This window comes from Chiloscyllium punctatum, chromosome 13, assembly GCF_047496795.1.
Source record: "Chiloscyllium punctatum isolate Juve2018m chromosome 13, sChiPun1.3, whole genome shotgun sequence".
Taxonomy (NCBI): Eukaryota; Metazoa; Chordata; class Chondrichthyes; order Orectolobiformes; family Hemiscylliidae; genus Chiloscyllium; species Chiloscyllium punctatum.
This window is the reverse complement of record NC_092751.1, coordinates 97,686,834-97,701,155: the sequence shown is the minus strand read 5'-3', so window position 1 is coordinate 97,701,155 and position 14,322 is coordinate 97,686,834. Positions and strand designations below refer to the sequence as shown.

Here is a 14,322-nt window from a genome sequence, read left to right as displayed (position 1 = left end):
ACCAAAGAGACAGGCATAGTTGGGGCCCATAGGGGTTCCCATGGCTACCCTTTTGGTCTGGAGGAAGTGGGAGGAATCAAAAGAGAAATTGTTAAGGGTGAGGACCAGTTCAGCCAAACAAATGAGTGTCGGTGGAAGGGCACTGTTGGGGATGTCGGGATGTCCCCACCCCCATTCGCCCATTGTACTCTTTGCTACCTTGCCCCACCCTCCTCTTTGACCTATCATCTCCATCCACCTATTGTACTCTATGCTACTTTCTCCCCACCCCCACCCCTTCTCATTTATCTCTCCACTCTGCAAGGCACCCTGCCTCTATTCCTGATGAAGGGCTTTTACCCAAAACATCAAGTTTCCTGCTCCTCAGATGCTGACTGACCTGATGTGCTTTTCCAGCACCACTTATAATCTAGACTCTGCTTTCCAGCATCTGCAGTCCTTGTTTTTACCTAGCCATATCTTCTAAGCATGCATCACAAAAGGATAAGTCGTAAGAGCCCATGCAGCTGCAAGCAGTACGTCGATGTGGATAGAGGATTAACTAATGGGCAGGAAACAGCACGTGAGGACGACAAAGGGTTTTTTCTCAGGTTGGCAATGTATAAATACTGGGGCACCACATGGATCAGCACTGGAGCCACAATTACTTAAGAGTCATGGAGTCAGAGATGTACAGCATGGAAACAGGCCCTTCGGTCCAACCCTTCCATGCTGGCCAGATATCCCAACGCCAATCTAGTCTCACCTGCCAGCACCCAGCCCATATTCCTCCAAACCCTTCCTATTCATATACCCATCCAAATACTTCTTAAATGTTGCAATCGTACCAGCCTCTACCACATTCTCTGGCAGCTCATTCCATACACGTACCACCCTCTGCATGAAAACATTGCCCCTTAGGTCTCTTTTATATCTTCCCCACTCACCCTAAACCTATGCCCTCTAGTCTGGACTTGCCCACCCTAGGGAAAAGACTTTGTCTATTTATACTATCCATGCCCCTCATAATTTTGTAAACCTCTATGACACCCCTCAGCCTCTGACGCTCCAGGGTAAACAGCCCCAGCCTGTTCAGCCTCTCTTTATAACTCAAATCTTCCAACCCTGGCAATCTTGCAAGTCTTTTCTGAATCCTTTCAAGTTTCACAACATCTTTCCGATAGGAAGGAGACCAGAATTGCACGCAATATTCCAACAGAGACCTAGCCAATGTCCTGTACATCGCAACATGACCTCCCAACTCTTGTACTCAATACTCTGACCAATAAAGGAAAGCATACCAAACGCCTTCTTCACTATCCTATCTACCCGCAACTCCACTGTCAAGGAGCTATGAACCTGCACTCCAAGGTCTCTTTGTTCAGCAACACTCCCTAGGACCTTACCATTAAGTGTATATGTCCTGCTAAGATTTGCTTTCCCAAAATGCAGCACCTCGCATTTATCTGAATTAAACTCCATCTGCCGCTTCTCAGCCCATTGGCCCATCTGGTCCAGATCTTGTTATGTATTCATGACATGTAAGGAGGAAGTGAATAGCCAAATTTGCAGATGGCACAAAAATATGTGGAAAGGCAAGTTGCAAAGGAAATATTTCACAATAATAAGTAAGTTGGCAAATGGAGTATACGCAGGTGAAGTTTTCATTTTGGAAGGGAGAGCAGAGTAATAAGAGAAAAACTGCAGAAAGTGGCAACCAAAATGATCTTCAGGGTACTACTGGTTACAGCATTGAGTTTAGGAGCTGGGAGGTCATTATGCGGCTGTACAGGACATTGGTTAGGCCAGTTTTGGAATATTGCATGTAATTCTGGTCTCCTTCCTATCAGAAGGATGTTGTAAAACTTGAAAGGGTTCAGAAAAGATTTACAAGGATGTTGCCTGGACTGGAGGGTTTGAGCTATAAGGAGAGGCTGAATAGCCTAGGGTTGTTTTCCCTGGAGTGTCGGAGGCTGAGGGTGACCTTGCAGAGATTTATAAAATCATGAGGAGCATAGATAGACTAAATAAACAAGGTCTTTTTCCCTAAGTTATGGGGTCCAGAACTAGAGGGCATGGGTTTAGTGTGAGAGGGGAAAAGGTTTAAAAGGGACCTAAGGGGCAACATTTTCATGCAGAGGGTGGTGTGTGTATGGATGGAATGAGATGGCAGAGAAAGTGATGGAGGTTGGTACAACACTTAAAAACATCTGGATGGGTATATGAAAAGGAAATGTTTGGAGGGAGTTGGGCCAAGTGCTGGGAAGTGTGACTAGACTAATTTAGATATCTGGTCGACATGGATGAGTTGAACCAAAGGGTCTGTTTCCGTGCTGTACATCTCTATGAGAAAGCTAACAGACAGGTGCAGCAGGTAGGTTAATGGAATGTAGGCCCTTATTTCAAGAGGATTAGAGTACAAAGGTAGGAAAGTTTTATTTCAACTGTACAAGGTGCTGGTGAAACAACATCTGGAGCAATTCTGGTCTGCTTATTTAAGGAGACACCATTTCATTGGAGGCAGTTCAGAGAGAGCTCACTAGAATGATCCCCAGTCTGCAAGGACTGTCTTATTTAAAAAACGGTTAAACTAGTTGGACAGTTCTCACTGGAGTTTAGAAGAATGACAGGTGGTCTAACTGCAAAGAGGATTCTCAAGGGGTTTGATAGGATAAATGCTGAGACGGCTGAACTTAGGAACAGAAGATATAGTCTCATAATAAGAGGGCTCCCAACGTAAGACTGAGATGAAGAGGAAGGGTTGAGTACCTTTGAAACTCCTTGTGGAGGCAGAGTCCTTGTGTATATTTAAGATATAGACAGATAGATAAGATTCTTGATCAGTGGGGGATTCAACGGTTATAGGCAAACACAGGAAAGTTAACATGAGGAATATCTGATCAGACACGATCCTACTGAATGATGGAGCAGGCTTAAGGGCTAACAATCTACTCCTGCTCCTATTTGTTATGGTATTACAAACAAATAAAAACAAGCCTTTCCACTCCAGGAATTGTCATGGAGGAGATCAAACACAAGGGGGTAAATGTTAATCTAAGAGATATACAAGACATGAGAGAACATTTCAATAAACACAAAGATGATGCGGACTTGCTATAGGTTAGGATTACTGGTAAGAATTTTGGATGAATTAAAATTTATGAAGTGCTGTAGGTGGGAGGCCTGGAGTTTTTCCAGATTGCAATTTACAAAACTCTGAAGGCATTGGCAGGAAAAGGCCTGGGGCAGGTACAAGCACATTGTACTAGGGCTTTGTAGTTAGAGAGGAATCATTTACAAAACCAGTTGCCAATAGTCTGTTGAATTCTGAGTCAGTAGCAAGGAAGGAGGATGGAATGAATTGCTTGGGAGTAAGAACCGAAGACAATAACGAGGGTTTTTTCAACATTTAATTGGATGAAATCAGTCAGTATGCATGCAGAACTTGACATGTTACTGATGTGAAGAGACAGCATAGGGGGCCATCAACAGACACACAGGGTCTCCAGAGGTGACTGGTAGAGGAAAAGAAACTGCAAGGAATACCTGACACCAATTAGAGGGGAAACCTACTGCAACGAGATTACATATAATTGCTCCCTTTAAAAGAAAGCTGCTGTGAATCATGGCATAAAGAATAGGCTAGATGTTGGAGGGATACACAGAACAGTTGGTTTTAAGTAGGAGAAAAATCATATCTAACTGGCCACAGTTCTCAGGGGCCACAAATATAATTAATTAATCAGTGGACCTATTTTGGTTGCGTATTCTAAGCAACCTCTTGGGCTTGGCTTAAAACTCGGCCAAAGCTGGTAACAGCGAGCCAATATTTCAGTGGCTGCAAGAGCCCTGTGCAAAAATTAGTTCACGTTGACAGTTGAATTTCTACCCACCATTAACTCTGCATGATAATGGATGGGCCCACTGTGAACGGCAATGTCAAAATATTCACACTCAGCATAATATGCATTCTTTCCAAAATAACATGAAGTGAAAGATTTGTTTTAAGATTGTAAGTCAGTATTTATTATGACCCTCCTTACAAGTTCACATCCAAGCATGTAGACTCAGTACATATAGAAACAAGAGACAAGAATTTGTTTTAAAGAGAATTTATTTGGGTGTGAAATAATTACAGGTGACGATCCATGGATAACTTAACCTGTTAAACAAAAAGGGAAAAATAAGTTTGAGTCTGCACTTTTACATCAATTACATTGTTGTCTCTTCAAGGATTAAACCTCACAAAGCATCTGAACTAATTTAAAAATCTCAAAAGAATACAAAAAGCAACTAAATATAAGGTAACATGGAGCTATACTTCTGCTTTTCTTACGCACAAGTTTTGCATCAAAAATCAAGTGCAAGTATATCATCGATTACTCACATGTCAAGGAGCCTTCAATGTCTTTCCCATGTTACTGCAGCAAACAAAATAAAGCAAAATTAGCCCATTCCCAAATGTCATGTCAAGTTCCTTTAAGAAAAATCATTTCAAGCAAAGCTCAAGTATCTATTTGTAACTCAAGATTTTTCTCAGTGCTGAGAGGTGACGCACACAGGCAAGGCAAATGTGCTATTCATAGAAAAGAGATTGGGAGGAAGCCAGGGGGACACAGTGACCAGAAAGCTTTGTGAATTCCCAACAACCAATTATCAACAATCAAATTTTTTTTAGAACCCAAAAGTATCTCCAACAACTTCGATTGTATGCTTAACATTTCCATTTTTAAGTGTGTGTATTACATTTTAGCCTTCAGTTCACTCTCATTTTGGCTACCAACTAGCATAAAAATTTCAGCTTAAGATGCAATCGTCACCAGAACAAGACGAAGTGTAGATCAACACAAAATTAAATTAAATTTTAAGATAAGCAATGAGAGGAATCAAATCTAAATTATAAAGGTCCAAGTAAGATCTGATGCAGTAGCCACATTTCAAATAATGCGAAAGTGTCTTGTTCAAAGCTAACAATTGCAGCCATGTATTTGATAAACGTGCACTGAAAATTTCACAGCACCAATCAGCTTTAAACCAATTTTAAAGCAAGCTACCGAAATACAATGACTGTGCAAGCATAAGCAGCAAAATGCAGAGTGACAATTAAGGTACCTCAATGATCAACACAATGCTACATTTCAAGAAAGATACAAAAGCTGTTCCACTCCATGAGAAATTGATTTTCTGTGCTTCATTTAAACCAAGTTCAAACTCCAATTCAACATGCACTGCTGATAAACCATGCACTATATCTAAGTCTCAAAACGTTGCTCCTAAATTGTTACAAATTGTGTAGTTTACTTCAAACAAGTCATGTATCATGCCCAATATCACCGTGGGGCCCTACATTTAATCATTAATCAGGACAGTCATCCCTCTCCTCTTATACACCCAAATATAAATGTTGAGATGACTGATATGTCAGAAATGAGCTTGATACATGAAGTTTAGCTCTTTTCCAATCCCTTTTCATCCTATTTTCCTCCTTCATATTGCATTAGAGTTAATTTTTGTTTCCGATTCTTACTTTAACAGTTGAAACTCACAGTTGTATGCATCTCACTGAATTAGGTGTGCACTTATTTGAAGATCAATTAAGCTTCAGCAACTAACTCAAAATGTTCAACACCTTTTAAATTGCAAAGCTTGTGTGTACCACTTGACTGACCAGCAGATGGAGCACATGTCCATTTTCAGAAATAACAGTAAAATGAGTACAGAGGAACCGTGATTACCCAAATATTGGATTATCTGGAGATTGCAAGGTCCTGATGCTCAGCTAACCTATGATAAGCTACATTCAACTACACAGAATTCGATTAACTGAACAAAATACTGCCTGCCTGTGTCCTTCGAATAATCGGGGTTCCCCTGTAAATAGTATTAAAAGCTAGCTGGGACTTTACTACCCATAACATGCCTACAGCATTCTACTTACAACAGATTAATATGAATGTTATATACACCTCCAATTGTAAGATCATGCCAGTAGTTCCTCCCATCAGTGACAGAACAATACTCATTCTTCTAGACTTTTAAACACAAAAACTTTACTTTCTTGATGTCTTCAGATAAAGCAATCTAACTTTGAAGGCATTCAAATCAGTGAAATATCAATTTACCTTATTTCAGAGGGTGAATCTGTCCACAGAGTCACTTATAATTTGCTAAAGAGCAGGATACGCATTGCTTTCTTATAATGATAATGTTGTTCTACCAAGATATATGCTTCCTTTAGTCTTTATTAATGAGTAACAATCAGTAAGTTTTCCATAAACAAAAATTGTTTCATTTTAGGCTTCCAGCATCCACATTTTTACTTTTCAATCACATTTACCATTTTGTTCACAGGTATGAGAAACTTTATGCAACTATGCCATGAAAGTGTGAAACACCCTGATTTGATCATAAAGCAGCACCAGATTTATGAAATAGTGCAAACATGCAGAGTACTAAGCAGGTGAACAATATGCAGTACAGTGCAAATTTTAATGGCATGCAATTTATATCAGCACACATGTTTAGAATCCAGTACCTGTCAATGTCGCTTCATTTCTGAAGAACATAATCCACAAGAGTAACAAGAAAGGCAAAACAAAGTTATTGACTGATTGCGGTTAAGAAACAAATCAGACAATGAACTTACTTGTGAGTAATAACCAATGAGAAAAAACACAAACAGTAGGGAATTATAAATTAAACTGTCAAATCAACTTCTAACTACGTTTTGGTCCAAAGGGTCACAGCAAACTCTCAAAAACATGTAGCTTGCTTGTGAACTTTTTTGTTTAGTTGACAAAACTAGAACTTAATTCAGGTCTCCAAACTTCTGGAAACCTGTGCCAGAAACAAACCAAGTCTATGAACAGACAGCATTTAACAGCATGGAGTGAAAAGGAGACAAGTGGGGACCCATATACAAAAGTCCTGTCAACCTACAAGGCCTGGAAACTTCAACTTTCACACTGCTGGATTTAAAAGATTATTTAAACCTGGAAGCAATCTGTTCCAGTCCACATGTAGAAAATTAAGAAAGCTCAAGTTAACTGAGGTTGAGGGTAAAATGATTACCTTGAAGTTTTTTTGATATGGTCATTAATATTAAACATGCTATGTTAATAAGTGTTAGAGGTAGAAATGACAAATTTTACCAAATGCAATGTTACAACCATCAATTATAAACATATTTATACTTGTGATTCAGTACAGCTACCAGGAAAGCCAGGCTCATTAGTAAACTAACACTACAGCACCTACACAAAATTAGAATGAATTACCTTCTATACTCCAGAAGAAAAAAAAGCAAACATGAATGGAAAAGAAGGACAAAACTGAAAATGACACATTCAAATGGAAAGCTGAAAGGAAAACTTAATCACAAAGTACAAAAGCACTTTTTTCTTTTGAGGAAAGGTTTCATACCTTTTTGCCAGTACCAACGTTAGCTTTAGCTGTGCCCCTAACTTTCTTCATTCTGTTCTTGCGCTCTTTTCGCTGCTTCCTGGAAACCTTTTTTCTCTCCAACAGACCGTGCTAAAAACACAACAGGCACAAGTCAGCAAATATGAAGTGGAGTACCCAGTAAGACCCACTGAAGCAAAACAAATTGAATTCCTACCCTTGCCAGCCTGTGTTTAGGTTCATTCTTCTTAGCGTAATCTAAGGAATCGTAGACCATGGCAAAACCTGTTGTCTTACCACCACCAAATTGTGTCCTGAAGCCAAAGACAAACACGACATCTGGTGTTGTTTTGTACATTTTTGCTAGTTTTTCCCTAATTTCTGTCTTAGGAACTGTGGGTTTGCCAGGATGGAGAACATCAACAACCTAGGTTAGAAAAAGAAGATTTGAGTGATCCATTCCATAAATCAGAAAATACAATCAAATTTATTTTAAAAAGCCAATATGCACAGTTTGCTGTACTAAAACAATATCAATGTCAGAAAGCACTTTGCTCTCTCCATTTCCAGCAAACTGTCAATATTAGAAAATGCACTAAGAATAAACGCAGCATGAGGAAAATACAAGCTAATTTCAAGCCAGACTATTCTTCTACAATCTGAATGCATGAGCACTTTTTGCAGACTTTAGGGACAGTTATCAAAAAAAAATCAGAAAATACCAAATGGAATATAAGACAGTTACTTGTCTCAAATTCCACCCCACCCCCAAATGATTTCTCACACTCAAAAGCTCTGGCTCAAATTTAAGATACGCTCCCCGTCTTAGATTTCTTAATTAGTGGATCTTGTTAACTCCCCGACATGTTCCCCTTAAGGGCTTGAAAAACTTCAATCAAATCAGCCCTTAAACATAAGGCATAGCAGAAATTAGGCCATTCAGCCCATCATGTCTGCCCAATCATGGCTGATAAGTTTCTCAACCCCATTCTCTGGCTTTGTCCCCGTAACCCTGGTTACTCAAGAACCCACCTATCTCAGTCTTACATGTACTCAATGATCTGGCCTCCAGTCTTCTGTGACAATGAATTCCATAAACTCACCACTCTCTGGCTGAAGAAGTTTCTCCTTATCTCTGTTATAAAAGGTTCAAGGCTATGTTCTTGGATCCTAGTCTCTTCTATCATGGGAAACATCTTCCCAACATCTACTCAGTATTCTGTATGTTTCAATTAGATACCCCCCTCATCCTTCTAAACTCCATAGAGTATAAATCCAGAATCCTCATATGTTAAGCTTTTTATTCCTGGTACTATTCTCGTGAACATCCTCTGAACACACTCCACGGACAGTACATCCTTACTGAAATATGGGGCTCAAAACTTTGCACAATATTCCAAATGTGGTATGACCGCCACCGGAACCTCGTACAGCCTCAGAAGTACATCTCTGCTTTTGTATTCAAATCCTCAAAACTCTTGGGAGTTCAACCCTACTCTGAGAGTCTTCAAGTATTATTCGCGTAAATCTATGCTGCAATCTTTGAGCTAATACAACTTCCCAGGTATGACCTGGAACTGCTCTAGGTACTCTACATGTGATCTGACCAGGAGTTTATATAACTAAAGCACGATGTTCTTCTGATCTGGATATCATAAGTCTTTTTGGATTTTTTTTATATCTGTCTATAACTTTTTAAATAGTCTACATTCCAAATATCTTTGGATTTTCACCTTGTTTCCAGCTCATCACTATTTTCATCCAGATACCTATTTCAGATCTGCAATGGATGAACTCACATTGGCCAAAGTTATGCTCGTTTAGTTAACCCATTAACACCGCTTCACAATTTTATGCTCCGATCAACACATTAAACAAAACAAATGCTAAACATGACCACCCAGGGCTGATCACTGCAGCAGTTTGTCAACATTGCAAATAATTATATTATTTAAAGGATATAAAAGATAGCTGCTAATTATCTTAGGAGGACTGAATGAATTCTGAAGATTCTATGCAGACTAGCAAAGTTGAACCTTTTACCGATGCACTGAAAGATTACAACTGTTCTCAGGTTTCCAAAAATACGTTTAAATTTAATAACTTTAGTTGTTTTCATGCCTTTTTAAAAAAAAAATGGAGAAACTCATGTGGACAACCACTACCCTGTTTGGCAAGAGTAAGGGACAAAATTGAGCAGAAATCATCGATTGAGGCAACATAAACAGTATTTTTTCTTCAATTATTGAAGCCTGCAGGAAAAAAAAGTGAAGTGTGATGAAAAGAAAGAGCTCTACATAAAACCTCAATAATTAAAACGTCAAAGAAAGGACAGGCCGAAAAGTCATCATTTCAACAAGTGCAGATTGCAGAGGAAGAAAATGCAAGAACATAAACTTGCTATTTTAGAGAAATGAAAATAACTACACAAGAATCAGCAACAACAATAATAATGTCAATGCATGCAAGAAAGAACATAATGATTACTTATCAGATGAGTTTTCTTTTACATTCTTATAGAAATAAAACTATACAGGTAGCCCCCGTTACCTGAAAGTACAACATTCCCAGGAAACCTTTCGTAAGCCGAAAACTGCGTAAAGCGAAGGTGCATGATTTATATGGGAAAAAAGTATAGCCATTTTTTGTAAAAGCAAAAATCCTCTTTGGATTCACAAAACAGGTAGTGAAGTAGGTCTTTTGTAAAAGCGAAATTTGATAAAGCAAACATTCAAAAACCGGGGGGGGGGATTTGTACAGTATAATAGATAATAGAAAAGAGCAAAGTATTTCAACTCACCATTTGCTTGCGTTGAAGCAAGCGATTTGTCATGAACTTTCTGGTTCTGATGGTCACAGTGTCATTCTACATGTACAAACAGTAAACAGTTAGACATAGATACAATGAACAATAAACAAGTACACCAATGAACTCGAGCAAGATCATGCATTTAGCTTTGGTTCAGTGGGTATCACTCGCGCCTCAATGATTCAAGTTCCAGTCCAGAGCTTGACATTCCAGTCTATCACTGAGGGAATGTTGGCACTGTTGGAGATGTCATCTTTCAGATACAACATTAAGCTGTCTGTCGATTTAAGTGGATGTAGAAGACGTTATGAGACTATTTAGAAGAATAGGAGAATTCTTTGGTTCAGACCATTGTGCATCACTCAACTAAAACCATTAGGATAAATATCTGGCATGCACTGCACTGCCATTCATGGGACTGCTACGTGTGCAAATCAACTACCACAGTAAGTACTATTAAAAGTCCAAAGCACTTCGACTCAGATGTACAGCAACAGACCCTTTCGTCCAACTTGCCCATGCTGACCAGATATTAAATTAATATAGTCCCATTTACCAGCCCCTGGCCCATATCCCTCCAAACCCTTCCTATTCAAATACTCATGCAGATGCCTTTTAAAATGTTGTAATTATACCAGCCTCCACCACTTCCTCTGGCAGCTCATTCCAAACACGTACCACCCTGTGTGAAAACACTGCCCCTCAGATCCCTTTTAAATCTTTCCCTTCTCATCCTAGACATATGCCCTGTAGTATTGGACTCTCCCACCTCAAGGAATAGACTTTGGCTATTTCTCCTGTCCATGCCACTCATGATTTTATGAACCTCTATAAGGTCACCCTTCTGCCTCTGACACTCCAGGGAAAACAGCCCCAGCCTATTCAGCCTCTCCTGTAGCTCAAATCCTTCAACCCTAGCAACATCCTTGTAAATCTTTTCTGAACCCTTTCCAGCTTCACAACATCCTTCCGACAGGAGGGAGACCAGAATTTCATGCAATACTCCAAAAGTAGCCTAACCAACATCCTAGACAGTCACAACATGACCTCCCAACTCCTATACTCAATGCTCTGACCAATAAAGGAAAGCATACCAAACACCACCTTCACTTATCCTATCTACCTGTGAGTCCACTTTCAAGGAGCTATGAACCTGCACTCAAAAGGTCTCTATTCAGCAAAACTCTCCAGGACCTTACCATTAAGTGTATAGATCCTGCTCGGATTTGTCTTTCCAGAATGCATCACCACACATTTATCTAACTTAAGGTCCATCGGCCCATCTGATCAAGATCCTTGAAATAAATATCATGAAAAGTACTATCTAAATATAAACCTTTATTGAGGGGCTGTACAAAATGACAACAAAACTATATTAAGTTGCCTTCAACTGGAAACCTCTAATTTGACTCTGCAAAAGAAGTCAGAACATTTCCCATATGAACTCCTGGCTTTAACCACATATCCTTTCACCTAAACAAATCCCTTTTTAGGATGTTAGCTCAGTGAGAACTTCACAAGTCTTATGGCACAAAAGGATGATGTTCGGCCATTGTTTCTGTACCAATGTGTTAAATGAGCATTATTGGCTCACGCCAATCTCCTGCTTTTCCCCCCATACCATTGCACATTATTTTTATCCAAGTGATTGTCCAATGTCCACTTAATTGAACATTCTTCCGCCATACTTCCAGGCAGAGCATTCCAACCCATAATTACTCAGAGTGAAAATGGTTTGCCTTTGCTTCTTTTGCAAATTAAAATCTATACTTTGCCCCTTTTTACAGGGAACAGTTTCTCTCTATCTACTATATGTAGCCCATTTAATTTTATAAACCTCTATCACATCTCCTCTTCACTGCTTTCTCTCCCAGTAGAACACACCTAATTTCTTTAATCTATTCTCACAATTGAGGTCTCTCATCCCAGCAATCATTCCTATAAACTGATACTGCACCATCACCAATGATCCCATTGTTCCTATGATGTGGCACTCAAAACTGTACACATTACTCCAGCTGATATCTTACAAGTATCACATACAAGTTCAACATCAATCTTGCTCTTATACTCTACATACTTATTAATAATGCAGACGATACTGCGTATATTCAATAACAATCCCTCCACCTGCCCTGCCAATGATCTGCGCACATACACTCTCAGGTCCCTCTCCTGCATCCTAATTAGAATGGTACTTCCTATTTTACATTGCCTTTCCACACTCTTCCTACCAAAATTCATCACCTCATTTGTATGCATTGTAACTTGCCTGCCATCTATCTGCTCATTCCCCCGACTATATAACACAAGACATAAGAACCCATCAAATCTACTCCACCATTCAACGAATGACCTGATAATCCTCAACTCTACCTTCCTCTCTAACTTCCGGCTCCCTTTCTGATCACCAAAATTCCACAATCTGCAAACACTCTGGGTCACCTCTCATTCCCCCCCCCCCGCCCAACCTTCCCCATCCCACATCTTGGTCTGACAACAGCCCTCAATCCCACTTTCTGTAAATCCTCATCCATTTTGCATGGCAAAACTTTGTTTAATCAGGAAGGCACCTTTCCCCTCCCCAACCCTGAACACCATCACCTCCCCCCACCCCCCACGTTCATTCATGAAGCCCACGGCATGTTTTATTAGATCCACGTAGATGGCATTGAGGTTGTTTTTCCAATTGGGTATTAAATTAAATAAGTGCCCCTTCGAGACTGGGAGGCCATTTACTTTCACTGTAACCTCTCAAGTTCTGCACTCTCCAGTCACTTAGCGAGGGGAAGTTGAAGTATGGTTGCACAATTAATAATTAAATCCCGTTGCAAACGAGGATTGTTAAGCGTTTATCAGCTCACATTTTAACATGTTACATGACTTGTTTTAACTCTTATAAGTTGAACTGGGGTCTCATTTTCTCTGTTCGCAGCTGAGCTGAAATGCAATGCACAACCACAAACTATCAAAAAGTCCGAGTCCTTGCCTCGTCAATACCCCCCAAAAAAAAACCAAGCTCTGGATCAGGCAACTACAATTTGAAATCGGGCAGCTGCCATTCGGATGAAGCAGGCCCGCGGCCGCTGGAGGTCCCCGTCGGAGTTTGTGGGCTATTCGGTAACACAAATAGAGGAGGTACAGAGACAATAAGACTGCCAAAAGATCCAGCAAACTCTCGGACAGCCATCCACCCCAGGACTGAGGAGGGATGGCCGGGGATGGCGGTGATTTTGAACGGATTCACCGGCTCACCACTCACCATCTCGGCAGGCTCCTCAGCGTAGGGCTCGGAAAAGGAACTAGGACCCCATGCCTGTCAATCATATGCCTTCGTGAGGGCCGCGCAGCTGCCTGATTGGAAACGTTATTTTTTTTCTACATTTCTTTGACAATGTTTATTTTTAAATTTTAAAATGCACAGCCGTTGTAGAAAGCGCAAACATTTTTTTTCCTTCAATTTTTTCACTGTGCGCTTTCAGTATTGGATCATAAAATGCTGGAAGAGGCCATTCTGCCCATTGTGCCAGCTCTCCAGAAAGATATACAGTATTCCAATTAATACCACTCTCCAGCTCTCTCCTCATTGCCCTGCATTTTATTTTAACTTGTATTCAATTCTTTTCAGAGTGCAACTTGTTGCATCTGCTTCCACAGTCCTTTCAAGCAAATTATAACAACTTGCAGCTTAATAACAATTGTCTTGGTATCTCTTCTGCAATACTTGATTTATGAAAGGATTTTGCTGTATTACAAGAATTAATTCCACAAATATCAGTAAACTGTTGTTGTGACCTGGATAGGTCAGACACATGGTTTATGACATATTCCCATGTGGGATACAGATAAGTTGCTGTCTTTTTCCCTGCCATTGTTAGGGTGGGAGGTATTTGGAAGTGGATCTGTGTCTATTACTGTCTCTGAGACTTTGGAGGGGGCTTTCTCTCTCTCTCTCTCTTTCTGAATTTGTTGGGGTATTGGACTTGGGGATCTTGGAATGTATCTCACTTTCCTGATATGATTAAGCCCAGTGCAATTTTAATATCGTGATAAGTTTTTTTATTCCCCCTCTTTCTTATTCCGTCCTCAGACTGTGTGGTCTTGTAGACACTGGATGATGTGAAGTCCTCGGT

General features: G+C 40.0%; 1 protein-coding gene across 2 annotated transcripts; it reads right to left on the bottom strand.

Moving 5' to 3' along the window:
* Nucleotides 1-4,075: 4,075 nt before the first annotated feature.
* rps24 (ribosomal protein S24) lies at nt 4,076-13,531 on the bottom strand. 2 transcript variants are annotated; one of them, XM_072583399.1, is made up of 7 exons: nt 13,452-13,531; nt 10,181-10,246; nt 7,598-7,807; nt 7,402-7,512; nt 6,515-6,534; nt 4,367-4,400; nt 4,076-4,141 (listed from the first exon to the last, which is right to left on the bottom strand). In XM_072583399.1, exons 1-5 carry the CDS (start codon nt 13,452-13,454, stop codon nt 6,529-6,531), a joined length of 396 nt encoding a protein of 131 aa, XP_072439500.1. In that variant the 5' UTR covers nt 13,455-13,531; the 3' UTR covers nt 4,076-4,141; nt 4,367-4,400; nt 6,515-6,528. The 2 variants fall into 2 exon arrangements, with proteins under 2 accessions (XP_072439500.1, XP_072439501.1); XM_072583400.1 differs by lacking the exon at nt 6,515-6,534.
* Nucleotides 13,532-14,322: the final 791 nt, after the last annotated feature.

Bases quoted from the DNA above. Each gene is read 5' to 3' on its own strand.
- rps24 (XM_072583399.1), bottom strand. The intron at 7,808-10,180 runs GTGAGTTGAAAT...TTTCTAACCTAG, and splicing joins TGCTTCAACGCAAGCAAATG to GTTGTTGATGTTCTCCATCC. The intron at 7,513-7,597 runs GTAGGAATTCAA...TTGTGTTTTTAG, and splicing joins CTAAACACAGGCTGGCAAGG to CACGGTCTGTTGGAGAGAAA.